Source organism: Neovison vison, chromosome 3, assembly GCF_020171115.1.
Source record: "Neovison vison isolate M4711 chromosome 3, ASM_NN_V1, whole genome shotgun sequence".
Lineage (NCBI taxonomy): Eukaryota > Metazoa > Chordata > Mammalia > Carnivora > Mustelidae > Neogale > Neogale vison.
Genome location: NC_058093.1, coordinates 228842494 through 228854725, shown reverse-complemented (window position 1 = coordinate 228854725; position 12232 = coordinate 228842494). Strand labels below are relative to the sequence as shown.

Genomic DNA, 12232 nt, shown 5'->3' with positions numbered 1-12232 from the left:
TGGCTTTGCAGTGGATCAGACTGATTTGGAAGGTCAGCTCAGCTCTCTGCAGAAGCCACTTACCAACCAGGGCTGCTAGGAGTCGCCCTTCTGTGATGGGAACTGCTCCTGGTTGATTTCCAGGACCCCTCTTACTTCGTCAGTTTCTAAACCATTGAAGACTTGAGCCTGAGTGACACCTTCAGCATGACAGGGTGGCACTTTGGTTCAGCAAAGTGATGGAACCCTTGCACTTCATTATGCTACCTGCCCTAACTTCTGATGCTGGGGCTGCCATGCACAGTGTCCATGCCTACAGGGAAGATGACTCTGCTGATGTGATGGCTTGTTGCACCTGGAGCGTGCATGCCCACAGGAAGCCAGAATTTTCATCTGCCATTAGAATGTTCTGTGAGTTAGTATTGCTTTGACATACTTTTGGTTGAGTAAGGTATTGTAATAATAATTGTTCTTAGTATACTTTGCATGAGATGGAAAATCAGAAATTTTGACACTGAAACTATCTGAATTCTTGGATTCTAATTTTTACTTCTCCACAGCTAACCTCTTTCTGCTGCCATGGAGCAGTGGAAACCCATTCTAGATTTAATAGAAATTATTTTTAAAAACATAAGGAAGCTAATGGACTCCTCAAAGTAATTGGAGCAGCAACACTTGTGAGCTACTTGGGGAGGGAGGGAGTGGCAGACAGAATCCAAGCAGACTCCCCATGGAGCAGGGAGCCCGATGCAGGGTGCAGTCTCACAACCCTGAGACCATATCCTGAGCCGAAATCAAGAGTCGGGTGTCTAACGGACTGAGCCACTCAGGTGCCACTGAAGCAGCATGATTTTATAATGAATTTGTGCCTTCTAGAGTGTTGTCAGTGTGATCTGTAGTACTGTGCGACCTATGGGTAAACAATTGTTTGCAGGGTCCTTTTCTTGAGCTCTTTGAGATGCACAGCTGCTTCGCTGGTGGTGGGGTATGATGATTCACTTTTTAAGGGTGAGAAAACCACATTCCAAAAGTCAGACTTTGGTGTTGTGATGGACATTTCAGGATGTCTGATTCCTCCCCACCAGTGAGGAGGAAAGAGGCCCGTGAAAGCGGTACAGAGAAGCTTAGTGACTTTGTCATTATACCACAGCTAACTAGTGAAAGACCGGACAATAGAATCTGAGGTCTGGGGTTTTGTTTTTTTCACAAGTGTAACTGGTTTTTTTAAATTTAATTTTTATTTTATTTTTTAAAATATTTTATTTATTAGAGTGTGCACAATAGAGAGTGAGAGAAAGAGAAAGCAGGAGCTGGGGCAGAGGGAGAAGCAGACTCCTTGCTGAGTAGAGAGCACAGGTGGTAGAGAATGAGAAGCAGGCTACCTATTGAGCAGGGAGCCCGATGCACGGCTTGATCCCAGGGATTATGGGGGATGATCATAGGGGATCCCTGGGATCAAGACCTGAGCCAAAGGCAGACACTTAACCAACTAAGCCACCCAGGCTCCCTGTAACTGGTTTTCTATTATACCATCCTGCTTCTTGGAAAATGCAGGTGATTTTGAAGCATGTTCCTAAAATCTTGATCAGATATGTATCCATATCACTTTAGGTCTCCAGGGGACATTATATAAAGGCACTCCACTTTGAACTCTTTTGTACAGTACAGATTTATTTTGAATATAAAGAACTCTTTTTTAATTTTATGTTGCTTGTTCATCTTTGAGAAGCTAGCACCAAGATATCACCTTGATGTTTGTATGTTCAACTGACCCTGTATTTGAGACAAATTGATGTGGTCATAAAGTATAACCCTTTTCGTACGTTGCTGGATTCAGTTTTGTGTATATTCATCAGGGATATTGGTTTGTAGTTTTCTTGTGCAGTCTTTGTCTGGTTTGGGTATCAGAAGTACTGGCTTCGTAGAATGAATTGAGATATGTTCCCTCTTATATATATATATATTTTTAAGATTTTATTTATGTATTTGACAGACGGAGATCACAAATGGGCAGAGAGGCAGGCAGAGAGGGAGGGGAGGAAGCAGGCTCCCTGCTGAGCAGAGAGCCTGAGGCGGGGCTCGATCCCAGGACCCTGGGATCATGACCTGAGCAGAAGGCAGAGGCTTTAACCCACTGAGCCACCCAAGCGCCCCTCCCTCTTATATTTTTTAGAAGAGTTTGTGAATTACTGGTTATTCATTAATCTTTTTAAACATTTGGTAGAATTCTTTTAAAATTTCTTTTAATTTAGCTTTAACCATTTTAAAAATTCTTTTTAAACATCTAGAATTCATCAGTGATATCATCTAGGCCTGGGCTTTTCTTTGTGAAGAGTTTTGTTTTTTTTCTTATTAATAATATAACCTCTTCCATGAAACAAGATGGGATAGGGAGGGAGACAAACCATAAGTGACTCTTAATCTCACGAAACAAACTGTGGGTTGCTGGGGGGAGGGGGGGTTGGGAGAAGGGGGGGTAGGGTTATGGACATTGGGGAGGGTATGTGCTTTTGGGTAAATTCGAAGGGGAGGTGAACCATGAGAGACTATGGACTCTGAAAAACAATTTGAGGGGTTTGAAGTGGTGGGGGGGTGGGAGGTTGGGGTACCAGGTGGTGGGTATTATAGAGGGCACGGCTTGCATGGAGCACTGGGTGTGGTGAAAAAATAATGAATACTGTTTTTCTGAAAATAAATAAATTGGAAAAAAAATAATGTAACCTCTTTACTTGTTACAGAGCTGTTCAGTTTTTCTGTTTCTTCATAAGTTAACTTCAGTACTTTGTGTGCCTTTTTCTTTTTTTAAAGCATTTGTCCATTTCATTTAGTCTATCTAATTTGTTGGCATATAATTGTTCATAGTATTCCTTTATAATGCTTTTCATTTTTGTGGTTCATATAGTGATGGCCTCTTTCCTTGATTTTAGTAATTTGACCCCCCCCCAACCCCTGTCCCCCTCTTTGGTCAATCTAGCTGAAGTTTTGTTAGTTTTGGTCATCTTTTCAAATAACCAGCTTTTATTTGCTCTGTTTTCTCTTTTTATTTCACTCGTTTCTGTTGTAATTTTTCTTTCCGCTTGCTTTGGGTTCAGTTTTCTTTTTCTAGTTGAAGTTGTAGGCTAGGCTATGGATTTTAGATTTTTAAAAATATGAGTTTATAGGTATATACTTCCCTCTAAGTACTGCTTTCACTGGGCCTTATAGGTTTTGTATGTTACATTTTCATTTTCACTCATTGCAGAGTATTTTCTAGTTTCTTTTGCAACTTCTTTGACCCATTGGTGGTTTGGCATGCTAACATTTGTTAGCATGTTCTTTAATTTCCACACATTTAATTTCCCAGATTTCCTTCTGTTATCAGTTAAAGATTTCACTTCTTTGTGATCAAAGAACATACTTTGTACAATTTTTTAGTTCTTTTGAACTTAGATTTGTTTTATAGCCTAGTATATGGTCTATCCTGGAGAATGCTCCATTGCACTTGAGAATAATGCTCAAATTGTTGAGTAAAATGTTCTACGGTTGTCTCTTATGTCTAGTTGGTTTATAGTGTTGTTTAATTCTTTTTTTTAAGATTTTATTTATTTATTTGACATTTAATTTATTATTTATTTATATGACAGATCGCAGATTGACAGAGAGAGGGGGAAGCAGGCTCCCTGCGGAGCAGGGGCCTGATGCAGGGCTTGACCCCAGGACCCTGGGATCATGACCTGAGCTGAGAGCAGAGGCTTTAACCCACTGAGCCACCCAGGTGCCCTTATAGTGTTGTTTAATTCTGTGTGTGTGTGTTGTTTAATTCTTACAGTTCCTTGTTGATATTCTACTTATTCTATCCATTATTCAAACTGGGTATTAGAATCTTCTGGTATTGTTGAGTTGTCCATTTCATCCTTCAGTTTTGTCACATTTTTCTTCTTGTATTTGGGGGCTCTGTTTTTAAGTATATATGTTTACAATGATTAGGTCTTTGTGATAGATTGGCCCTCATTATAAAAATATCCTCTGTCTCTGGTAACCTTTTTTTTTTTCCCCCTAAAATTTAAGTGGCATTAGTATATGTACTTCAGCTCTCTTTCAGATATTGTTTGCATAGTGTATATTTTTTCCATCCTTTTAATCTATTTGTGCATGGGAATCTAAAGTATGTATGTCTCATGGGGTGCCTGGGTGGAGCAGTTGGTTGAGCATCTGACTCTTGGTTTTGGTTGGGGTTGTGAGAATGAGCTTCACAGTGGGCTCCAGGCTCAGCATGGAGTCTGCTTAAGACATTCTGCCCACCATCCCCCTCCCCAACAACCCCTAGAGGTGTCTCTCAGATAAAGTAAATGAACCTTTAAAAATAAAAAGTATGTGTGTCTTGGGACACCTGGCTGGCTCAGTCAGCATGTGACTCTTGATCTCAGGTCACAAGTTTGAGCCCCATGTTGTGTGTAGAGTTTACTTAAAAAAAAAAAAAGTATGTCTCTTGTAGACAGCATATCCTTAGGTCATGTTTATTTAAACCTCCAATCTCTGTCTTTTGATTGGAGTGCTTAGTCCATTTACATTTAATATAATTACTGATAAGAATTTATATCTACCATTTTGCCATTTTCTGTATGTCTTAGGTCTTTTTTGTACTTCTTAGTGTTTACTAAATCCAGAGTCTGGACTTCTTCAGGTATAGTTTCTGTTGGCTGCTTTTTCTTCCTGTATATGGTTCCTGTTTTACTGTTTCTTTGTATGTCTCAACCTTTTTTGTTAAAAACTGGACTTTTAAAATAATGGGCAACTCTGGAAATCAGATTCTTTCCCTTTGGGAGGGTTAGTTTTTGTTATCTTTCTTGCTGCTGTTTATTAGTGACTTCTCTGGACTGATTCTCTAGTTTGTATTTTTTGTCATTTGTGACCACTGAATTCTCTGCTCATTTAGCTTAGCGGTTAGCTAGTGATTGGACAGAGATTTCCCTAACTGTGTTGAAGCAATAAATCTCCCAGTTTTTGCTGAGGCGCTCTCTGTATGTTGGGGCATGCTTTCAATATGTCAACAGGTCACAACTCTGTTTTAGCTTTCATTTTGTGCTTGTGGAAAGCTTCAGGGTTAGCCAGCATAAGAGATGAGGGCTGTCTCAGGTCTTGGCTGCACACAGAGTCCTACACATGTATATGACATTCTTGAGTGCTAGAAATACATTGGAACCTTTCAAAGCCCCTTGTGGACATCCCATTCCCCAGCTTTCCATCTAAGCTTTTGGTCAGATCCTCTTAGCCCCAGTTGCTAATGTTACCTCAGGCAGCCACAGTGTTAAACAGTTCTCCCTTATGGTTTTTGACAAATGCAGTGGAGATAAGACAGAGGAAGCTTTGAGTCCAGTGAGATAAAGACAAGCCTCTAGAACAGAGCTTTCCAGCAAGCTGTCAGGTCAAATAATGACAGTTCTCTGGGGATAGCACATGTGGGGACCTATAAAGCCATCTGGCCCTTTTGGTGACTATTAGGCTACTGGTTTTTATAGCTACCATAGTTGTAAAGCTATTGGTTTTCAAGGCTACCATGGAGTTACCTGTGGTCCTGGAGGAGAAGGATGGGATTAGTGCAAGTTAAAACAACATGAAGGTTGTTCTTACCAAGATGTGGCCATTTTTCTTAAATAAATGCTCCTCAAAATGTCGAAAAGTCTTCAGTTAATTGCCAGAGTTCTGAAAAAGTTGATTTTTTGACAATTTTTGGCAATATTCTTATTGCTTGCATGTAAGAGCAGATTTTTGGAGATCTTTGCTCTGCCATCCTGAAAGTTAACTACCTATCAGTATTTCATCAAACGAGGAACCCTGGTGTAATGAGAGTCTGCTGTGCACATGCTGTGTGCACTGTCGCCTACTTTGCCTCATGTTCCCTTTTCTTGTCTGTATTCAGTGTCTTGAAGTGGCCCCAAGGGAGTGTTAAGGAGTGCAGATGACTGTAAACCAGTGGTCACGACTCTCATTTTATTAGGAATGAGTCTTAATCTTTAAATGGGCAGCAAATGTTGGGCACTTAATCCCCCATTCCCAGAATGTGCTGCAGATCCAGGAGCATGTTGACCTGCTGGATCATTTTTACCTATTGCCGGGAGAGTCCATCTTTTGCACTCTAGCCAACTTTGTTCATTGTCCTGTGCGGAAGTAAATCCATCATCCCCAGAGTCAGGCTTGGAGGACAAAATACTAATAGTGGAAATGGCCATTTCCTCTGCATACTGTTGGGATTTGAAATTCTGTCCAGACACAACATTATTTTTTGTATATCAGATCTTACAGTCCTGGTGAACAGCTTGAGTTTTCTGTTAAAATTTTTTTAAAAAATCTATACATTTAAAGTCTAAGTTTTTGTGTGAAATATAAATTTAATTTTCTCATATGACCAGAAATATTGCATTATGGATATTTATTTTGTTACATACAGCCTTTTATTTCAGAAGTCATCAGTCTCCAAGTGTATAAAGAAACACAAGTGCCTTTGGTAAAAAGTAAAGAGTTTCTGGTCTGAAAACTGGTGTATGATTGTATAGCTATGTTGCAATTGTATTTTTTGCCTTTTATGTATTTGTATTTTTTTCTTACATGTTATATAATAATTCAACCAAGTCATCTCAAATGTGATATGAAATGGTAGAACAACAGTTTTGAAATCTTGAAAAATAAAACTGGAAACATTTGCTTATATTTTTTTTCACCTCAGAGTGTTTTGTTAATGAGACATTTTATACTGCCATAAACTCAGGGCAATAATAAAGGTGTTGATTGATTTTTGGATGATAAGGGGCTTCTCTAATTGCAGAATTTGACATTTGTGTCACTTCTGTTTTAGGTGAGCAAGACGTGGAAGGTGATTGCAGAAGACGAAGTGCTCTGGTACAGGCTGTGCCAGCAGGAAGGGCACCTTCCGGAGAGCAGCATCTCTGATTATTCCTGCTGGAAGCTTATCTTCCAGGAGTGCAGAGCCAAGGAACACATGTTAAGAACCAACTGGAAGGTAGGCAGTAGCCAATATCCTTACCTGTAGAAGAGCAGCCTACAAGGACACAGGAATCCAGGCCCTGGCTTAAATCCGGAGTCCCTCCAATTACAGCCTGAGGTTAACTGCCAAAAGCAAAGAGGCGAGTGTGCTGAGAGTCCTGTCAGCTGCCGGTGATTTGTTGCCCATTTTGTTCACCGTTAGAGTATCTGCCCCCGCTTTCAACCACACGGTTTGGGAGCATCCTCTTCTCTGGGAGAGGAGGGGTGAGATTAGGGTGTCGGTCACCTCCCCTCTGATGGTTAGGCTCTCCGGACTAGTGCTCAGTGCAGCCTCCTTTCGTCTCGGCCAACACTGATGGACCAAGACATGGACCCCCACCTGAATACAAAAGAGAAGCTGAAAATGCTATTTCCCGTAACTCTTTAAGAGGGAGATTTTAAACGTCTCTAAGTACTGTCTTCTCTCCCCTCACATAACCCACTGGCTTGCTTCCATAGCATTTATCACTTCAGAATCTCTACAGAAATATTAGATCACGGCTAAGAATTTGCACACTGGAATGTTTCTGTGGGAAATAACTGTCAAGAACAGCATTACTTAAAGCTGCTCTGAGCCATGACAGGACGACTGTGCAGTGGTGCTGCTTCTTCCCGCCTAGTAGCTGGATAGTCCCTTGTATGGAAAGAGTAGAACCATACATACTCTCCCCGCCCCTGGAAAGGTCAATCCTAATAGATTTTGAGATCAACAAGCTTTTGCTCATTACTGATGGTGACAGATTGCCTGTGTGCCTGTTTGTCCCTGGTCACCTTATAACCTGATTAGTGACGGATACTCTCGATCTGGGCAAACTTACACGGTTTCTAGCAGAGTTAGTAAGAGCAGTGTTTCTTGAATTCAGGGTTTCTCGACTGCAGCACACGACCCCAGTGACATTTGATGAGGACTGTCCTGTGCAGGATGTTGAGCAGCTTCCCTAACCTCTGTGTAGTGGATGCCAGTAGCATTCTCTACCTCCCTCCAGTCGGGACAACCGCAAATGTCTTCAGACGTGTCGTGTGTCCCCTGGGAGGCAAAATCTCCCCTGGCTGAGAACTAACTTTCTCAGGAGAACTAGCATAGCCATCCTTTCAAAGAGCTTTAAGATCCCACCACTAAGTAAGAAGCGCCCGGGCCCCACAGCTGTGTGCTCACCAGGTCGTGAACTCCTGTGGAGGCTGACAACGCTCTTGCCTGTGTGGTTGAGCCTGCATGAGAGACCTCAATGAGAGGCAGTCATGAAGGTTTGATGGCACTACTTAGACAAGCCAGGTCCAGCCCTGCAGCAGGAGCTGGAATTTAAGGAGAGCTGGAGAGTTGAGCATTCACGGGGGCCTTTGCCTCTGGAAAGGAGGGATACTTCTGACTTGTGTTCCTGGGAGCAAAGTGATAAATTCAGAGATGCCCGATCCTGAGGAGCACCACAGCTGAGTTTCTCCTTCTGCTTTGGCGATAGAGAAAGCCACGGAGGGAGGTAGCTACTTCCTCCTCATCGGCTGGAGGTGGCAGCAGGGAAGGTGTTGAGAGACCCACCTGCAAACCTCTGGCCCTTCATAACTGTGGCAGGTTACATGCAGGTGAACAAAAGGTCTCGTTTTTTCCTCTGACAAGCACACAGCCGTTTGCTTAGTGAGCACTCCATAAACGATTGCCAATTCAGTGAACTGGAGTCAGACTCTTCGCAGCATCTTAGCCCATTTCCTGGTCCTGTTAGTGGTGAGGACTCCATGAGTGAAGTGCGGAATGACGAACCATGCGCTAACTGTAATGATGGAATTCTTACTGGGATTCTAGAAAGAAAGCCCTATCAAAACATGAAAAGTAGTGTTAAAGCAAGTTGTTTTCCCTTCGGGTGCTCCCATTTTCTGCTGCATAAGGCCAGCGTCGAGTTGTGGTGAGGGGGACGAACACTCCTTCTGTACAGCATGGCCCCCGTCCCGTGTAATGAGCTTTGTACAAATGATCCCAAACCCACAAAGGGGCATAGAGTGGAAAATACATCTGTCTCTGTGTCTCTCCGTCTGCCACCTGGTCCTCTCAGGAGCAACACTCGTAATGGATTTTTGGGTTTCCTTCAGAAGTACCGTTTCCGGGGTGCCTGGGTGGCTCAGCCAGTTAAACGTCTGATCAGCGGGGATTGTGCTCTCCCTTACCCCCAGCTTGCGTTGTGTCTGTCTGTCTCTCAAATAAATAATCTAAAAAAAAAAGAAATTACCGTTTCCATGAACCTCTGACCTTGCAGTCTTTATTTTCCCCATCCTGATTTTATCTTTGTATGTCCTTGCTCATTTTATCCCCTGAGAGTTCATAAGGGCTGCTGACAGGTAAAATATCATTAAATGCCTTCTGTCCTCTGAACTGAACTAAATACACGTGATGCATTTCCTCAGATACTTGCCACTGCCCACCTTCTGTGCATCGTAGCTGTGTGCTCACACACTGCCTTTGGACCCTGTAACCCCCTCGAGCCCAGGAGCAGCGACTTGCATGTCCCATGCCCCCACCCTCCTCTTCAGTGCGTCTCATGTGTGCAGTAACCCGTACATGCTAACACCTGATCTTATTAGTTGTCACCTTTGTCCTTTGAAACGCCCCACAACTTTGAGCACAATCAAGTGCTAAGAAATGGCCGTCGAACATAGCTGGAAGTGAAGTGCCAGCTTCCAGGGATCCCAAGAACAGTACAAACTGCATCTCCCTTCTCCTTACACAGAATCGCAAAGGTGCCGTGAGCGAACTGGAACACATTCCTGACGCGGTTTTGTGCGACGTGCATTCCCATGACGGCATTGTCATTGCCGGGTAAGCGAACGCAGTTTTTCACTTAATGGTTAACTCTTCATCTTAAGGTCTTTCATTTTTCATGGGCCACCCTCTGAGTCCCAGTGACGTTCTCTTCCCCTGAGAGCACGTACCTTCCCACGATAGCCTGGGTTTGATGGAAAATCTCCACGATTCTGTTGTCCAGCGTTCAGGAGTCTGAAGTTAGTAGTGGTAAGTGAATGGTGTCGAGTGTAGAGCTAGAATCCATTTGTCTCAATATGTCTTTCCTAGCTTTTAAATCACTCTTGTGGAATGTTAGGTTAGATTTTCATTAAGGCAAACAGTCTGTATTTTATGAAGACATAAAAAAGTCAAGCAAGAATAATACATGTTGGCACAAACGGAGCCTGTTCTTACTATCTTGTTCTGAAGCTGTTGTTATGAGAAAGGGCCGTGACCACATGTGATACTCCTTCCCCACCACACAGCACCTGTTTGCTACTTGTCCTGAAATAAGCTTTTCAGTGGTCTTCATCACCAAGAAATTTAATTTTAGCTTCTGTAAATTCCTGTAGCTACTGTCCCAAAAACCCCTTTCATGAATTCTTCCTATTTTACTAACTGATGCAAAAAGGTTTTTTTTAATGTACAGTGAGAAGACCAGTTTGATCTTTGGATTGAGAAGTGGTCTTTGAACTACAGTCCCACACTGTATATTTAATGCCCTGAGTAGAGATCATAACATTTAAAACCCCGAGTCTGAATTGGCTTTGGAGTGAGCCCCCTCAGGAGAGGTTCCTGTCTGGAGGACCAAAAACAAATCTTGGCCTGAACAGCTTGCTGTAGTAGGTGAGTCATTTTCTTTAAAGAAGACTCTTTGCTTAAGAAGCACCATTGGAGTTAAAAAAACTCCAAACAGATTGTTTTGTGATCTACCATACCTAGAAAAAGTATCTTTGCTTGAAACTAGATACGCCTGGGAAGAACGCTTTTCCTTAGCTTTTCTTTTGCTGCCATGATGTAGAGGTGAATGCCTTCTTGGGAGTGCTGTAGAACCACTGTTTTTGGAAAGATGAGTGGACCTGAACTCTGGAATTCTGTCCATTCAGGTATCAGTGTGGCTTTAGACTTTTGCTTCTCATAGCAGAAATGTGGGCCTCAGAGCTTATGCTACATAAGGTCCTTTGTGCCTACAGATTCTAAGGCTCCATGGTAACTCGGAAAGGACTTCTGTCCTTCTAGCTTACAGGGGTCTCCCAATGTGTCAGAAGGCCTTTGAGGACAGAATGTTGAGATTGGACTGAGAGTCCGAAGGGAAATTAGAGATAAAGGAGACTTTAATCTCCAAAGCCAAGTAGGAGTTTATCTGGACGTGGCCCTCACAAAGGCCGGCTGGCCATGAGTCCAGATGCCAGCCCTTCTTTTCCTGCCTCCCCGTTCCCCTGAGGTCTGCTCAACATTACAGATTATGCCAGCACAACACAAAGCGATGGCAGAGTTTCGTGGATCGATAAGATGAAACGTGATCTGTGGGTCAGAGAGGCTCCTCCCGGCTCCTCTTTCTAAGAGAACCTTATGTTTATGGCCTAGCATCGGGTACTTCAGTCTTGCTTGTGTGTAGAGCATCTTGTGTTTATCATTAAAATTTTATCTGGTGGTTACGGTGCTTGTTTTCTGGGTCAGATCTCGAATCCCTTTTCATTTGAGACAGCGGTGTTTGTGGTTACCTCATTCCCAATCAATGTTGTATTTACCCGGCTTTCTGCAGCTCTGCATCTCCAAGGAGCTGCTTGCAGAGACCCTGGTCACTCCACCTTCTATCGCCCATCTACTTAGCCTGTGTTTCTCTGCTTTTCCTTCATTTCCTTTTTCTCCCTTTGAACATAGGCAGAATTTGTTCAGGGGCTTAAGTTTTATGTGCCTAGAACTAAAACTGTGTAACCACTTTGCATTGAAACCTGTTAGGTTTACTTCCTGTAATTGGCAGCAAAGGCGCCTGCAGAACCCCTTGCTTTTTCCCATCTTTTCACACCTTTGTGTAAAAGGTTCCTGGTTTGGAGATGCCTAGAGTAATTTTTATTACTTAATGAGCCTCGCAGTTGACCCTGTCTTGGGTCTGCCTTACTTTTCTTTTCACTCAAACCAGAGTAACGTTCAAACACTTATGCACTCCAGTGCACCCAAGGCCCAGAGTACTCAACAGCTGAGCAGGACCTGGACGATGCCTCTTACCTGGGCTTGTCTTCCAGCAGAGGAAGTGGATACTGTTGTCAGAACTTTTGGTTTTTTGTTCTTTTTCCCATGAGTCTTTTGTTTCCCTAATGATCTCATGGATGGTAACTTCCAGTTACCTTTTCCTTATGTTCCAAGCCCTTTAAATTTGTTTCCAATTTAACTTTTTCCTGATTACTTGTCTCCGGTACCCTTGACTTTTCCCACAGTCTCTGATTGCCTCTGGCCGCATCTCTC

General features: G+C 42.8%; 1 protein-coding gene across 1 annotated transcript in view; it reads left to right on the top strand.

Annotated features, from left to right (window-relative positions):
- The window catches only part of FBXW8 (F-box and WD repeat domain containing 8), a 123106-nt gene that overhangs the window by 26571 nt on the left and 84303 nt on the right, over positions 1 to 12232 (top strand). The window contains exons 3-4 of the mRNA XM_044244191.1: positions 6812 to 6976; positions 9714 to 9802. Of these exons, the coding sequence (XP_044100126.1) occupies positions 6812 to 6976; positions 9714 to 9802 (254 nt within the window). The remainder of the gene's footprint in view (positions 1 to 6811; positions 6977 to 9713; positions 9803 to 12232) is intronic.